This window comes from Phodopus roborovskii, unplaced genomic scaffold (genome assembly GCF_943737965.1).
Source record: "Phodopus roborovskii unplaced genomic scaffold, PHOROB, whole genome shotgun sequence".
Classification (NCBI taxonomy): domain Eukaryota; kingdom Metazoa; phylum Chordata; class Mammalia; order Rodentia; family Cricetidae; genus Phodopus; species Phodopus roborovskii.
The window spans coordinates 22,520,389-22,538,149 of record NW_026126540.1 but is presented as its reverse complement, the minus strand read 5'-3'; the positions used below and the strand labels follow the sequence as shown (position 1 = coordinate 22,538,149).

The window sequence follows — 17,761 nt, the reverse complement described above, 5'->3', positions numbered from 1 at the left end:
GAGACAGGAGAATCAGAACTTAAAGGTCATCCACAGCTATACAGCGAGGCCTTGGCCAGCCTGGGTTACATGAGACCCTGTCTCAAACAACAGCAAAGGATGACAGGAAGGAATGGAAGGAAATGTCACACTGAGAAGCGTAGATAGAATAATATACTGAAAGAACATGTTTAACCCTTACAACAGCACTTTGAGATAATCTTATCTTCATTTTTCAAGGAAAAAGCTTGAAGCTCAGAGAAAGCCATAACTTGATCTTTAGGCAGAAATTGCCTATCTCTTAAAAACCTAACTTTTCCCTATACCACACTGCCTTCATAGTACAATTTCTTTTATTTACTATTTTGTATGTATGGGTGTTTTGCCTGTATGTATGTATGTCTGTATTGTGTGTGTGTCTCCAGATTGCCTATGTTTCCTTATTCTTCTGCTAGCATTAGCCCTCAAGCTGAAGACAGCTGGGAGTCTGAACTGCTACACTATAGCCATGTTTTTGAGCAGACCTTATACTTGCTTTTCACAGTAGAAGAAACGGCCCATATGTGGGGTGTTTTGTTTTGTCTGCTGTGTCTGTGCACTGTGAGCAGTACCTGAAAAGCCAGAAGAGGGCATCAGATCCCTGAAACTGGAGTTAAAACCTGAGTGTGCTCTTAACCCCTGAGCCATCTCCATCTCTGATACTAACTTTTAAAATAAGGTTTCAAATTCTGAAAGAATTGGTACTGCAAAGATTAACCATGCCTTTGGTAAGAAGTACCAAGATTTTTTTTTTTTTTAAAGTATCAAGCTTTTAGACTCAGGCCCTGAAAACTAGAAATCAATTCTATAGAAACTTTACAAATCTGTTATTATTTTTCATTTATTTAATTCCTTCTTTTTCTTTTCAAAGATTTATTTATTATGTATATACACATCAGAAGAAGGCACCAGATCTCATAGATGGTTGTGAGCCACCATGTGGTTGCTTGGAATTGAACTCAGGACCCTCTGGAAGAGCAGCCAGTGCTTTTAACCTCTGAGCCATCTCTCCAGCCCCCTCCCCCACCCTCTCTCTTGTGGACAGGTTCTTCCTAGCCCTTTAGAATCAAAGTGTTGCAATTGGATGGTTTGGTTTAATTCAGTTTTGATATGTGTTGTCTGTGTTTGTCTGTGTTGCCTTCCCAATCATGACCCTCCTGTTGTGATTACACATGCACACCACCAAGGTAAACTCATTTGAACAGCTTTTTTTTTTTTTTTTTTTACACAATATTATCAGCATTTCTAAATGTTAATAACATTAGAAATGGAAATCAGTATCACTTGGCCTTTTGGCTAAGATGGTATGTAAAAATAAAATTTAAGATGTATAATTTGTAGGGATGGGTGTATAGATTAGTTGTAGAATATATGCTAGGTATACATGAGTCTTAGGTTCAGCTGCTAAGGATAGGGGAGTAATGCACCATTAGCGCTTATATGCCACATCATTTTTGGTATACTTTCTTTAGTAGTCTCTATGTAAGCACCATTTCAAACTGTAACATGGAACCATCACTTAACTGTTTAATCCGATGACCTAAGTTCAGCCCCTAGGACTTAAATCATGGAAGAAAAACAGCAATTCCATGAAAATGCCATGGCAGCACAGTCATACACACATACAAAAGCACTCATGCTAAATGAAAACTATAATGTAGATGGAAGTTTCTGTTCCTCCTGGTCCTGTTGCCGTTTAGTTCCAAATAAACACACAGAGGCTTATATTAATTATAAGCAGTTTGGTGGATGCTCAGGTTTTTTATTGGCTAGCTCTCTCTTAATTATTAACCCATTTCTACTTACCATTACCATTTGGCTTACCACTATTGCCTGGGCTTCTTTCCTCCTCAGCAACTACATGGCGTCTCCCTGGAGATTCCTCTCTGTCTTCCCAGAATTCTCCTCATCTGATAGCCCTGCCTGTACTTCCTGCCTGGCTACATCCTGCCTGGCTACATCCTGCCTGGCTACATCCTGCCTGTCCATTGCCTGAAACAGCTTTATTCATCAACCAATAAGAGAAACATATTCACAGCATACAAAAGGACATCCTCCCATCACTATAATGTACAATTAGGTTGAGATCAACAGTGTAGACATATCATTGAGCCCTACAACTTTAGGATCTTAACTGTGTATACATTTCACATCTTTTTATATTTTCAAAAGGTTTTAAACTATGCCCCATTTTTGGAAGTTTATATATATATAATAAACATATATATATATATATTTGAGAATTAAAACCTCTACCAGACTCCAGATAAAATGTTTTGATTTGATGGATTTGGCTGTATATTTCCTGTATGCAGAACATACTGGATTAGAAATCAACAACACAGGTCTCATTTGATAAAATGTAGACAAACTGTGCTTTTAAAATTTTAGGTACTGTTGCAGATTGCAGAAGGACAAGAGTGCATGTATAAGGACAACTTGTAGGCATCAGCTCTGTCCTTCCATCATAGAGATTCCAGAAATCAAACTCATGTCGTCAGACTTGTTGGCAAGTGCCTTTATCCACTGAGCCATTCCACACACCTTACTTAAGGGTGAAGCCTTTAAGCACCTAAAAGATAGACCCTAAAGGTCAATAGCAGATTGTTAGCTGAATAAACTAGATATCCTCTTGCCTCTAAGCATTTACTATCTTTTACCTATTTGACAATACAGCGTCTATTATGTCATCACTTGCACTCTTATCCAAGTTGCAAATAATGTATTTTTTTCTGGTGAAATGCCTACAAGAAAAGTACTGAGAACTTAAAGTTTGTACTGTTCAAATGTCATAGTTGTTGTATTTCAGAATTTTCTTTCTTTGCTGTATGATGGGAAGTGTGTATGTTTGTAGGGGCATGTGTCCTTGCATGTGGAGGCCAGAAATTAATGTCAGGTGTCCTCTTGTATTGCTCCCCATGTGTTTTTTGTGTCTGTCTGTGTGCAGGATGTTGAGTGTCTTGCTCTCCTCCTTTCTCCTGAGATACAGTCTCTCCCTCAACCTGGAGCGAGGCTGGCAGCCAACTAGCCCCAATGATCCTCCTCCATCCACCCTCTCACAGCACTGAGTTACAGGTGTGCACCACCACAGCTGGCTTTTTATGTGTGTGCTGACATCCAAATCCAAGTTCTCATGCTTGAACAAGGAGCATTTTACCTCCCGCTGAGCCATCTCCTCATCCCTGAGAATTACTTTTCATTCTGTATTACCAGTATCTCTTGGGGCCCAAATCTGAGGAAATAGTGCGAAGTGCAACATAAAATATGTTTGGTTGTGGTGTGTGTGTTTGTGTGTGTACATGCATATGTGTGCACATGCTTGGGGAAGTCAGGGGTCAACTTTAAATGTCATCCAACTAGTTTTTCTTCTAGTTTTGTTTGTTTTTGGTTTCTCTGTAAAGCCCTGACACTCCTGGAACCCTGTAGACCAGACTGAACTCTGAGATTCTCCTGTCTCTGCTTCCAGTACTGGGATTAAAGGGGTGTGTCGGTATGCCAGGCCTTTTGTTTGCTTGTTTTGTTTTGTTTTTTGTTTTGTCTCTGTTTTTGTTTTGAAGCAGTCTTCTGCCTGGAACTCAGGTAGATGTCTGGGGATTAAACTTGCATGGCAAGGACTTTGCTGACCCAGTCATTTCCCAGCCTGAAAGCTATTCTTTTCCTAACTGAAATTGTGAAAACAATTAGGTTAGCCTTCACTAATGTCCATACAGTCTTTCTCAGCCCACAAAATTGAGTGCTGAGTTAATATACACAAGGCCCAGGATGTGATCCTCAGTACCACCACCACCCCAAAAAGACAAATAGTCCTCTCTGGAATTATTTGGTTTATCAGTGTGGTTTTATTTTCTCCTTATGTGTTGTTGTTTTGAGATGAGATCTCACTGTGAAGCACTAGATAACTTGGAACTGGCTGTGTAGAACAGGCTAGCCTTGAATTCACAGAGTACTGGGCTTAAAGCCATGCATCACCAACCTGGCTGTCCTTATAGGTATTTTAAATAATTGAAAATGTAGTTTGGAGCCAGGTATTGAATGATGTTTTTGCTCTTTCTGTTTTGGCTCTTTAGCCTTTTTGAGGGGCCTACCACCCAGCTCCCAAGTTAAACACTCACGGAAGCTTATTCTTAGTTACGAATGCCTAGCCTTAGCTTGGCTTGATTCTTGCCAGCTTTTCTTATCTTTAAATTACCCTGTCTGCCTTTCCCTCTGGTCTCTTATCTTTCTCCATGGCTGGCTAGGGCATCACTGAGTGGCTGGCCCCTGATATGCTTGCTCCTCTCCTTGTTCTCCCTTTGCCCCTCCTTTCTCCTTTTGTTTATCCTCTCTGCCTGCCAGCCCCGCCCATCCTTGCTCCTGCCTTGCTATTGGCCGTTCAGCTCTTTGTTAGGACCACCAGGTGTTTTAGATAGGCACAGTAACAAAGCATAAACAAAAGTCACACACCTGAAAATACTACCACAGCCAGGTGTAGTGGCTCAGATTTATAATCCCAGCATCCCAGCACTTGAGAGACTGAGACTGGAGGATTGCTGAGAGTTAAGGACAGGCTAGACCCAATATGAGAACCTGCTTATAAATACATAAGTAAATCAAGCAGGCAAGCTGGGGTGTCTTTCAGTACTAGAGCATTTATCTCTAACACTACTAAGATAAAAGCCAAAGCAAAATGTAGTTTAGTCTCTAAAGTTGGTTTGATTTTGTTTTGAGACGGGTATCCAGTAGTGTAGGTTGCCCTTGAACTTGCTGTGTATAGCAGAGGATGACTTCTGAACCCTTGCTTCCACCTCTTGGGTGCTGTGATTATCATTATACCTGATTTATGAAATGCTGGAGAGGGAATCAAATCCACGGCTTTGTGCTTGCAAGGGAAGCACTGTACAAGCTGACCTACTCCCCAGCCCTGGTTTGGCTTGTTTGGTTGGTTGGTTGGTTGGTTGGTTGGTTTCATTTTGAGATAGAGTACATATAGTACCCCAGGCTGACATGGAACTCACATTGTAGCCCAGGCTAGTGCTGATCTCACAGAAGTACTTCTGTGGCCTTGGCTGTCTAGGAACTCACTCCATAGACCAGGCTGCCCAGGAACTCACAGAGCTCCACCTGCCTCTGTCTCCCAATGCTAGCATTAAAGGTGTGTGCCACTATGGCCCAGCTTAGTGAAGACTATTAAGACCAAGAGAGTTAAGTAGAGCAGATAACAATCGGAGTGGGTAGAACTTTGCTCCAGCCTGTGACTAAGAGCTTTCCATAGGCTTGAACCCACTCTCAGCTGTAGCCTTGCCCCATAGCAGCTGCCACCACTATAATCTATAGCACTGGCATCACCGCTGCTTTGCAGTAAAGGGATTCCAACACTAAATACTTTTGGATTGCAATTTAAAGTGAAGTCTCTTAAAAGGCATATGGGCACAAAGCTGCCAGTCTGGTACATGGAAGGTGGAGGCCATCCTTGGCTACATAGCAAGTTTGAGACCAGCCTGAGCTATATGAGACTCTGCCTCAAAATAATTAGGAAGGAAGGAAATAAAATGAAAGGTCTTTATTCTAGTTTTCCCTAAGAATTTTGATTTGCATTTTAAATTAATCAAAAGTTAATGACTGCATTATTTCTCAAATTTCTTTGGCCATATAATATACCTTTGGTTCATTTTATAGGACTAGTTAGTATTCACCAAACACCTTGGGAAGTAATGTTTTAGGTTGTGGTTTTTATGTTTAGCAAAAAGAGCCCTGGAGCCCCCAGGTGACAGGAAAGCAGGAGCTAGTGGAGCTCACCTTTAACTCCAGCACTCAGGTGGCAGAGGCAGAAAGATATGTGAGTTCCAGGCTAGTCTGGTGGTCCATGTTGTGAATTCAAAACAGCTAAGGTTATGTAATAAGACCCTGGGGGTGGGGGGGCATGGGGTGCCAGGCCAATAGAGATTTGTTCACCTCTGTACACTGCATAAGGGAGCATATAGAAGTACTTCATGTGTTTCTTGAGTGACTAAATTAAGGAATTAATTGGTTTCTTTATTAAAAAGTAAATGGTAACTAAAAAGGGATGTGATTCAAAGGAGTTTGTAAATATATTTTTACAGTGTGTTTATTTGGGGCTGGAAAGAAGGCTCAGTGCTTAAGAGCACTTGCTACTTTTCTAGAAGACCTGGGTTCAGTTACCAGCACCTATGTGACAACTCACAACTGTCCATGATTGGGATGTGGGAACCAGGCATACATGCAGGGCCCTGAACGCAGACATGCAGGTAAAACACTCATAGGCATAAACTGAAAATAAATCTTTTATTTAAAAAGAATTTATGTGTTTTGCATGTATGCCCTGAACCTATGGAGACCAGAAAGGGGTACCTGACCAATGGAACGGGAATTACAGACTGTCGTAAGCCGCAGTATGGTGCTGAGCATCAAACCTTTGCAGTACAGCAAGTGCTCTTAACTGCTGAGCCATCTCTCCAGGATGGTTTGTGACTCTCTTGAATGTACTAGAAACTTTATCTGGTCAGGGAACTTTGTTTGTTCATTGTAATCAGTTATGGTCACATAGTGACAAGTGAAATTGGTACAACTCTCTTGTTATTGTTGTTGCTTTAATAGTTTGTGTTGTAACACAGTTGGAAAGTAATTAATTACCCAGAGATTTCATTTAGTTACTCTGTCAGTGCTAGGTAGTGGTGGTTACATTGAAGTACAGAAATCTCTCTCTACCTGTGGAAGAATTTGCTTTCCATAAATTCAGTCACCCATGGTCAACAATGGGGGCTATGGAGATGACTCAGCAGGTAAGAGCACTTGTTGCTCTTGTAGAGGAGCTGGTTCAGTTTCCAGTGGCTCACAACCATCTGTAACTCCAATTTTAAGAGATCCAGTGCTCTTTTCTGATCTGTTAGTTGCAGGTATAATATAGTACACATGCATATATACAGGCAAAGCAGTCATAGACAGAAAAAAGAAAATATATTTTAAAATAAATTCAAAGTCAACCATGGTCCAAAATTGCAGAAATGAACAGTCCGCAAATTTGAATGTTGTTCTGATCAACTTGATGAAATTGTGTGTTGTGCCACTCCATCACACCTGGACTGGAACCATCTCTAGCATCGTCACACTACCATGCTACCAGCTAGGAGTCATTTATGGTATCAGATGAACTGTAGCAGCACTACAGTATGTCAAATAGCCCTTAATTTATTAAGGATCCAAAGCTTAAGAGTAATGATGCTGGAGCCTGGCATGGTAATACATGCTTTTAATCCTAGCACTGGGAGGCAGAGGCAGGTGGAGCTCTGTGTGTTTGAGGACAACCAGATCTACATAGAGAGACCCTGTATCCAAAAATAAATAAATAAATAAATAAATAAATAATTTGAAAAGAAAGAGTAATGCTGCTGGGAATTAAGATATTTCAAAGAGATGGTATAAAGTGCTTCATTTAAATAAAAGAGAAAGGTAAACTAAGATACTTTGAAAGACACCAGCCTGAATGCCAGTGCTCAGAGGCAGGAGAACCATGGATTAAATACCAGCATCACCCCATCTGGAAAGAGAGGGGAGGGTGAAGAGGAGGAAGAAGGAAGGAACTACATTTATGTAACTTATTCTTTATATTTTTGTTTATGTAAATAGGGCATTTAATAAAATGCCTTCATTTATTCATTGAACGTTGTGGTGAGAATATGTATACTGAAAAAAATAGTGTGTATTTGGTTTGGTATCTTCATATTTTCAGACTAATAACCATGTTTGTTTGCTCGGGTTGACTGGGTACAGTCTTATTTTGTAGTTCAAGCCCTCCTAGGAATCACTGTTTAGTCCAGGCTTGCTCGAGTCTAAGGAATTTAGCCTCAGCATCCCAAGAGCTAAAATTACAAGCATGAGTCACTATACTCTGCTCTGATAGGGTCTTGAGGAAATAGTATATTTTGAATTTATTTTTGCCACAAAACAGTACAATTTTCTAATTAAATATTTTTAATTAAAATTTCTAATTAAAAATTTTCCAACATCCAAAAGGATAAACTTAGCACATGATATACATTTTTTTAAAAAAAAACTCATGGTATCAAATAATGTCGAGTAGTCAGAGTGTCAATGTCCCACACAAGCTCACTTGTCTGAAGCCTGATCCTTAGTTGTTTGGGAAGGGTGTGGAGCATCAATTGGGGAAGTAGATTGTTGAAGGATGGGCCCTGGGTTTAGGTGCAGTGTAGCCAGGCATCCTGCCTCTGCCACTGTGCCTTCTGGCTGTTGTTCTGTCTACCCTACTCAATACCACCCCCCCCCCTCCCATGGGTCCTATGTCTCTGGAACTGTAAACCAGAATAAACCCTGTCTCCTCTAGATGCTTGTGTCAGGGCATTTTATCACACCAACCAAAGGGTAAGACCCTGTGGGTCTGTGGGTGTGATGGCTCTCAGCAGTAATCCCAAAACTTAGGAGACAGAGTTTGAAAGATCTGTACAAGTTCAAGATCAGCGTGGTCTACATAGTGAGTTCTGTGTCAGCTAGGACCCTGTCTCACAAAAAAAAAAATCAAATATATACTCACATATCCATTATCTAGTATTAGGAATTAGTGATTACCAGTTTCCAGTGTGTCTACCCCCTTTCCTTTCTCCCTTAGTGTCACTACCTGGGATATTATTCTTGGCATCCATTTACCTTTCTAGTTCAGTTTTATTGAGTGTGTGTCCTGCAAACTTAAAGGATTGCTTGTGTGTTTTGTTCTGTTTTCAGGCAGGGTGTAATCTATCCCTGTCTGGCCTTAAACTCCGTAGCTTGAATCTGAGCTTGACACTGTAATTTTCCCGCCTCCGCCTACTGCATGCTTTTGATGTTTAATTTATTTAATGCTAGATATAGTGATTTTTTTTTCACTTGGTATTAATGTGTGTGTTTTTTGTTTGTTTGTTTGTTTGAGACAGGGTCTCTCTTTGTAGAGCACTGATTGGCGTGGAACTCAGACTTTGTAGACCTGACTGGTCTTGAACTCAGAGAGATAAACTGTCTCTGCTTCTCTAATACTAGTATTAAAGATGTGCACCACCGTGCCTGGCCAGTATTTCTTTTTTAAGTTTATCCATGTATTGTAGTTCCTTTCTTACTATTTCTATGACTGTTCTCTGACTGTTTTCACTCTTATATCAGAGGACATTTTAGTTTAGGTTTTTGTTTTGTTTTGTTTTGTTTTTTTTCAGTTTTCAAATAATTCAGACTCCTCTGCTATAAACACTATTATATCCCTTCCAGTGTATATTCATAAGTAGTTTTCTAGAATAAATGTGAAGGAATAGTCTAGCTGGGTACTACAATCTTCAGCTTTATAAAAATTGATTTTCCTGTACATTTGGATTTAACAACTGGTGTAGGACTTTTTCAGTTTCCTTAAGATGATATTTATGATTGGCATCTCATCATCGAGGTTTTAATTTCATTCTCATGACTTGCAGTGAAGTTAAACTTACAAGCCATAGTGTTTCCTGAATGAAATGCTTTATCTTGTCTTTTGCCTAGCTTGTTAATTTATAGATGATTTTCATATATCTAGATATTTGTAAGGTGTACAGTTTTTTCCGCCTGCTGCCGCTGGTCTTGTCCCGCCGCTGCGCCAGCCCCAATTAATACACTGAGACTCTGTATTAGATATAATTCTGTTGGCCCGGTTACTTGTTTCTTATCGGCTAGCTCAATCTTAATTATTAACCCATTTCTGCTGATCTATGTATTTCTCTTACCGGGGAGCCGGCCGGCATTCTGCTTTCCTCCGACTCTCCATCTTGGCTCCTCCTTACTACTTCTTATTTCCTCCTTGTCTCCTAGTCCCTCCTATCTTCCTTTCCTATTGGCCAACAGTGCTTTATTCATTAACCAGTATGAGAAACATATACAGAATGACATCTCCCATCAGATATTATCTGATTTTTATATTGTAATTTTTTATAGTGACTCACTACCTTTTTTCTGTCTTTTATTTTTTTTTTTTAATAAAGAGAACAAAGACAATGCTGAAGGGAGTAACAAGGCTTTCCTCCAGGCTCCAGAAGGTGGGTTCCAACAGACTGTTCATATGCTTCACTTTCTGGTAAAATTCTCAGTGGCATGGCTGGTTTGAAGGTATGTATGTCTATAATCCAGTAATGGAAAGCTAAGACAAGAAGATTGGGAGTTCAAGGCCAGCCTGGCTGGCCAAGTAAGACTCTGCCTTCATGACAATGTAATATCCTTGTTTTATAGTTGCAGAAAGTATGGATTAGAAAGGCTAAGTAACCTATTAAGAAAATAGGCTATGAAGTTGTAAAGCATTATATAGGTGCTAGTTGGTGGACTTCAGAGCCTGTGGCCTAACTGTAGCAAGCTTTCTTGTCAAACTATTTTTGGACTGCCAGCCTGCAATAATGACCGAGACTTATTATTAGTTATGAAAGATTGGCCTTAGCTTAGCCTTTTCCCAACTAGCTCTTATAACTTAATTAACCCATTTATATTAATCTACAGTCTACCACGTGGCTCAGCTATCTCTTCTTAGTATGACACACCTGACTTGCACTGATGGTGAAATCAGGTGCCTAGATTCCTCTTCCCTGTTTCTCTCTTTGCCAGGAAGTCCTGCCTATTCTCTCCTGCTTAGCTACTACTGGCCATTTAGCTCTTTATTAAACCAATCAGGCAACTCAGGCAGTGTAAACAAATAATCCATGTTCTCCAGAAGTACACAGTTCAGTAGTCATGAATAAATGACCATCTGGTACTTTAGCAGCACCTATGGGGATCACTCAGCCTGAGTTAGTTGAAAACCAGAAATCCTCACAGAATTAAGGATGAGAATTGAAGAAAGTCTTGAGAATGAGAAATGAAGAAAGGGTCACTTGCAACAAAGCATGTATTTGCAAGACTTCTCAGAAAGGCCCCTGGTACAGTTTTGGGTTGGGAGGAGGTGTTTGTTGTTTTTCTGTTCTTTTTCTTTTACCAACTCCTACCCTTTGATTTATAAAAAGCCTCTGTCCGTTTTAGAGAAATAAACAAAACAAAAAAATTAGCAAAGAAATTAAAGCAAATTTTGGCAAGAACGTTGGCTTGGTAGTTAAGACAGGCAAAATACTGATACACAGGAAAGAAAAGGGCCAGGTGTGGTGGTCCATGTGTTTCATCTCAGCAGGCAGGGGGCAGAGGCAGCAAATCTCTGAATTCAAAGTCAGTATGGCTTACCTAGTTCCTTCCAGGTCAGCCAGAGTTACATAGAGAGACCCTGTCTCAAAAAAAAGAGGGGGGGGGGGTAATTGGAGAGTTGGCTCACTGGTAAGAGCATTGGCTGAAGATGGTTAGCTGATCACAACCATCTGTAACTCCAATTTCAGGTGATCCCTCTTCACACTGGCCTCTGAGAGCACATTAGGCACACAGTGTACGGACATGTATGCAGGCAAAATACCCATATGCATAAAAATAAAAAAGTTTTAATGTGTATGTTTTTAGTTTGGCTCAGGATGACCTACTTTGGATCACTGGTGGTTGGGGAACTGCATGATGTTCATTCTGGAACTAAGCAGACGGAATTATACGTAAGGGTTGCTTTCCTGGAAGTGAGACTTTTATAACACTTTAAGACATAAGGAATCCATTTTGTTAGCTTTTTATTTACTGAAGAAAAAAAAATGTAGCTAAAAAGTCAGAGTACTGTAGAAATAGCACCACCTTGTGGCACTGGAATATTTTTAGCTATTTTATTTCTGTGTCTGCATGTTTGTCTGCACGTGTATCTCTGTGCACCATGTGCATTCCTGGTGCCTATGGAGGCCAGAAGAGGTTGTTGGTCTCCTGGAACTAGAGCTACAGATTGTTGTGAGCGACCATGTGGGGGCTGGGAATAAACCAGGGTCTTCTGGAAGAGCAGCCAGTGCTCTCAACCACTGAGCCATGTCCCCAGCTCCCTAGTCTGCTGTTGTTGGGTTTTAGTTTTTTCAAGACAGGGTTTCTCTATGTCCTGGCTCTCTTGGAACTCACATTGATCCACCTGCTCTGCTTCCTGCTTTCTGGGATTGAAGGGACACCACCACCTGGCAGTTTGCTACTTTTTTAATAATGTACTATTATTACTGTGTATGATGTGTGTGAAGGGATGCACTTGTGGAAATCAGGACAATCAGTTCTCCCAGTGCTTTCCGCTCACAGCTCTCAGGTCACATCTGTTCACTTGCCAGCTAGCTCCCACGCTGCACTCAAAATCCCTCATCTCTTCCTCTAGAATTCATATCCTAATCTTATAACTGGAATCATTTCATATCTATGTAAGGCTTTCTGGCTTTCTGTCATTAAGCTCAATTGTGGGATTTTTTTTTTTTTTTTTTTTTTTTTTTGTGACAGAGTTTCTTTGTGCAGCAGTCCTAGCTGTCTTAGAACTTGAGGCAGAAGCAACCAGATCTTTATAGTTGAAGGCCAGACATAGTCAGATCCTGTCAGAAAGGAAAGGGGGAGGATTAATTATAGAGGATTAATTAATTATATAGAATCCCAGCATTCAAGAGGCAGAAGGAGACACATCCTGCAAACAAGAAAAAACCATGTTAAAGGACAGTTTATGACCCTTGTGGAAGGAGGCTGCTTTCCTATGGTGCAGCAAGATGTGATAATGGGAAGTGTGCTCACAGTGGCAGTGGATTAAACCCGTTTCCTGAGCTGAGCACATGCGTACACCTACCCTGTGTTCCCAGCTGCACAGAATGCAGAGATTGGAGGAGCTGAGCCCAGAATTCAAGGACAGCCAGGGCAATTAAGCAAGACCCCAGCTGAAAAAAACAAAGGTATGGCTGGGAGAGATGGCTCAGCTAGTAATCTCAGTACTTGAGAAGCTGAGACAAGAGTATGATAAGCTAGTGGCCTCTAGCTTATCATACTCTTATTTTGAAGACTCCATCTTCAAAAAAAAGTTACATTAGTTTATCAGTGGTTACATTGTACTGAACAGCAGCACAGAGTTACTTGTTTCCACTAGGACAGAGTGCTAGCATAACCATATATGTGCTGAAACAGATTCAGAAGATAAATAATATGGCTGGATTTAGTGAATTATTAGGATCCATTTTATATAGAATTAAAATATATTTTAGTGTCATATTTAGAGACATGGCTTGAATCTTCAGTGTTACAGCAAGCATTTAAAAACCTGATGACTCGAGAACACTAAAAAGGTTTCCTTCTGCAGTTGGACCCAAGGTGTTTTTTGCATGGGAGTGCCCAGGCAGCTCAGAGCAATCTGGTTCCAGCTGAGCATCCAAGAGTTATTTCCCGCACCAGTGACAGTGACCCGGTAAGTTGTTGTGTGGGTGGGCTTTCGGAGGTTATAACTTGTGTTGCCATATATCCCTTTTCCAAATCAGGGAAATGGTCCCCTTATGCTCAGATAGATAAGACGCCTGGGCTGCAAATAGGGGTCTTCTCTTTGCCCTGTGGTGCTGTCAAAATAAAAAGTACAGTTAGGCTGGATGGATAGTGGTGGCGCACGCCTTTAGTCCCAGATCTCAAGAGGCAGAGGCAGGTGGATCTCTGTGAGTTTGAAGACAGCCTGGTCTACAGAGTGAGTTCCAGGATAGCCAGGGTTACACAGAGAAACCCTGTCTCAAAACAAATAAACAAAAAAATTACAGAGTTGGTCCAAATTCCTTCTAATGTGATCTTAATAATGAATTCATTTAGTGCCATGAATCTTGCTGGATTACAGTTTGGCTGAATTAGGCTTGGCATGGTAGTACGTGACTTTAATTCTAGCAGAAACAGACTGGTCTACATAGTGGGTTCCAGGACAGCCAGAGCTATGTAGAGAGAGCCTCAAAACAAAAAAAAAAAAAAAAAAAAAAAAAAAAAAAAGCCCTCTGAAATAATTATGTACTAGTTATTCTTGTCTTGGTCTTCAGTGACCAGTTGGTCCATACTTTAGGCATGTGGGTGGAGAGTACTCTTCACAGTTTCTTCAGCCCTGCAGGGATCAAGCAGGTTCCCTAACACACAGGGTACCCAGGCTTGAGGAAAGATAAGCCCAGTAGGATAGCCCTTGGCTAATGTGCTGAAGACCCAGGATTCGCCATGCATGAAGGTGCTTGCCTTTAATCCCAGCACTGTTTTTCCATTTGCCAATGGAATGACACATTTTCCCTTTTCCTGGTGTCTATCAGCAATAGTGTTCCTCACTGTGGTTCAAACACTGGCAGACTGGGAACTGACCCTTCTCCTCCGTGCCCAGTATTGGTGCCATGTCTTATAAATGAAATCATTTGTGTGGGCTGAGCTTTTTTTTTTTTTTTTTTTTATAATGGAAGCCATCAACTTTTCTTGGGGGGGGGGGGCCGTGGGAGGAGAACTTGTCCTAATCTGATTCTTCCCATCCTAATATGGCTTTGTTGAAATTTAAAAAGATACCTCTCTACCAAAACATAATTTCATCGGGGTATGCTTAAAATTAGTAGTTAGCATTCACCTATCCTCACAAACACAAAATGAAATAGAATAAATTAATGAAGTCACTAAAGTGTCTTTCAGAGCAATTTTTCAAGTCCTCTAGGGTTTCTATGGAAACAGCATCATGAAGATGATCTTGCCACATGCCTGGAGCATCTCTTCACGGCATAAAAGAATCCAGGTGGCAAAAATTATGTCTGTCCCCATCAACATTTTATTGCTGAGCAGTGAAGATTTATTACTCGGGCCACCAACTGGATTTGTTGGTGACAACACTTTATTTGACCTGTTTGTTAGGGGGTGGATTTTATGTGGAATCAAAGAACAAGTTTGGGAATTGATCCCTTCCAGCTTGTGAGTCCTGTGTTCTGAACTCAGGTTGTCAAGCTTGGCATCAAGCATGTTTACCCACTGAACCATCTTGCTATCTCAACAACCAGTATTTTAAATGAAAAGACACACATATTAATCTCAGCAATCAGGAAGTTCCAGCAGGAAGATAGACAAAAGTTCCAGGCCAGCTGTGCTACATAGCAAGACTGTCTCAAAAAGAAATACTTTCCCTGCTCTGAGATGTTGTTTGCCCAGCTATGGCCTGGCAGGAACCATCTGCTCTATGTGCTGGTGGTTAGCTGAGTTTTAGGCTTGAGTTTAGTTTTTTGACTTGTTTGTTTTTTTGTTGGAGTGAGTGAGTGTGTGTGTGTGTGTGTGTGTGTGTGTGTGTGTGTGTGTGTGTGTGTGTGGATGGATTTTGGGTGGTTTTGTTTGTTTGTTTGTTTGTTTGTTTGACTGAGGTAGGGTGTCTGTAGCCTAGGCTGGCCTGGAATTGAAGATAACTCTGCTTCTGTCTTGAGTGCTGAAATAATAGGTAGCAAATTGTACCCAGCCCAGATTGTTTTCAAAGCCTGCACCTCACTTCATGACCTCTTGTCCCTGTTTGTGCTTCCAGGCGCAGCATGGGGAGCAACATGAGGGCAAGCACTATAGCATCCCCCTCCAGGATCTGAAGACAGTATTCCCTCATGGCCTGCCTCCCCGATACATGATGCAGGTGGGTGCTCAACCAGAACAGCGCAGGGAAAAGGTTAAATGAGAGGCATAAATAAAACTTTGACATTTCTAAAAAAAAAAAAAAAAAAAAAAAAAAATAGAAATTCAGCTATGGACTGGTGAGCACTACAGTTACTAGTGTTTATCTGTAGTTAGCCACTTAAATACACTTTGCCACTGAGAAAGTATTCTTTTATGAATAATACCCTTTTCCTTGAATTATCAAGCAAGTTTCTAGAAATCTTGGCATTTGGATAATTAAGTGAACTTGAGGTAAGTGTTGGTGCACAACAGTAATCCCAGCACTTGAGAGTCAGCAGTAGAAGGGCTGCTACTGCATGGTAAGTAATAGGCCAGCCTGGCTACAGTGTAATGTTTGAGTCCAAAACCTCATCTGTGGTGGCACACACCTGTAATCAAGTACCGTAGGAGAAGCAAGATCTTCATGGCCATCATTGTCTACATGAAATCTTGTGTTATATTAAAAGAGAAAGAAAGAAAATGTATGAGTGTGGTATACACAGGTGTACATATGTCCATGTGTGTAGAAGCCAGAGGTCAGATTGAAGTGTCCTTCCTCAGGACACATCCATGTTGTTGTATTGGCTATTTGCTGCTTTTTTTTTTTTTTTTAATTGTGCATGTGTGTTTCACCTGCATGTATGTCTGTGTGCCACATGCAGTGCCAGAGAAACTGGGATCCCCTACCTGGAGTTACGGACCGTTGTAAGCAGCTATTTTGGGGCTGGGACCGAGTCTATGTCCTCTGAAGAGCAGCCAGTGCTGCTGACCCTAGCGTGTCTGTACCCATCCCACCTTTTTTGTTTCCTCAGACAAGGTCTGACTGGGACCTGGGGCTCCTATTAGGCCACTAGCTGCTGACAGAGCTCCAGAACTAGCTTTTGTAGACCAGGCTGATCTCGAACTCACAGAGATCCACCTGCCTCTGCCTCCGAGTCCTGGGACAAAAAGTGTGCATCACCACCACCCAGCAGAAATAATACGTTTTTTTTAAATGAATTTATTTTTTTATGGTCATACCTCTTATGTGTATATCAGAGAACAACTTGTGAGAGTCAGCTTTCTCCTACCTTGAGAGTTCATGAATAATACTCAACATCAGGCTTAGCAGCAAGTGCATTGACTGAATGGTGAGGGGGTAATATTAAAACAGAAGCAAGCCGGGTGGTGGTGGCGCACACCTTTAGTTCCAACACTTGGGAGGCAGAGGCAGGCGGATCTCTGTGAGTTCGAGGCCACTCTGGTCTATAGAGCGAGTTCCAGGACAGCTTCCAAAACTACAGAGAAACCTTGTCTCAAAAAACAAAAAAGAAAAGAAACAAATTCTACACCATACCAGCATTGTCATCAACATTTTTATTAGGATTAGAAATAGGACCCAGAAATTCTTTAAAGTAGCCCTTAAACTGCTGTAATGTGTTCAAAGTTCAGTCCTTACCTTCAAGGTTTTGAGAGACTATATTTAACCAACTCAAGCGCCTTGCCGCTCCTGTTGTGAAGAGACTTAGTGTTAATCATCTTTGCATCCCTGTGACCAAAAATAAATAAATAAATAAATAAAGATTCCCAGAGGAAAGCAATTTCTATGTTTGTGATTTCAAAGTTTTTAGTGCATGATTAGTTGGCACCATTTCTCTGAACTATAGTGACATGTGGCATCATGGCAGGCATAATTGCCCACCTCTTGGTAGTGAGGCAGCAAAAAGAGAAAGGCCAAGAGGAGGAGGCTAGGGGCAAAATATACCCTTTTTATGACGTGCCCTCAGTGCACCTACTTTCCTAATGCCATCAGGTTATGAATCTATTGTTGGTCCTTTGATGAAAGTCAAATCCCTCAAGAGCTAGCAGTTCTCACAGTCCCACCTCGGGATGTCGAATGGGAGCTGTCTTCAGACACATGAGTTTGGGGGAGACAGTTCATACCCAGGCCATAACATTCATGCAGTTCTTTTCCATAATCCCATTGACACAAAAGCCTCCTTCCACTGTTCTTTACTTTTTGTCTGTCGTGTTTCCTACTAAGACATTTCTGCTCCATTTATCTTTATTTCATTTGTACTGTCAAATTTGGGCTTAATAGGTTCTACACCATCATTTGGTTTGTTTGGGGAGGGGAGGTCTTTATAAAAGCAATAGCATTGGACTTAGGGTCTAGCTTAGCAGTAGAGTACTTGCATTAATTTTGTCTGGTTGCACATAGCTCTGGATTCATCCACATCACAACATT

At 41.0% G+C, this 17,761-nt stretch overlaps 1 protein-coding gene across 5 annotated transcripts in view; it reads left to right on the top strand.

Annotated features, from left to right (window-relative positions):
• The window catches only part of Dap3 (death associated protein 3), a 28,300-nt gene that overhangs the window by 2,875 nt on the left and 7,664 nt on the right, over positions 1-17,761 (top strand). For all 5 annotated transcript variants that reach the window (XM_051198837.1, XM_051198840.1, XM_051198839.1 and 2 more), the window contains exons 2-4: positions 10,005-10,058; positions 13,214-13,318; positions 15,413-15,514. In XM_051198837.1, the coding sequence (XP_051054794.1) occupies positions 10,017-10,058; positions 13,214-13,318; positions 15,413-15,514 (249 nt within the window). In that variant the 5' untranslated portion in view covers positions 10,005-10,016. The remainder of the gene's footprint in view (positions 1-10,004; positions 10,059-13,213; positions 13,319-15,412; positions 15,515-17,761) is intronic.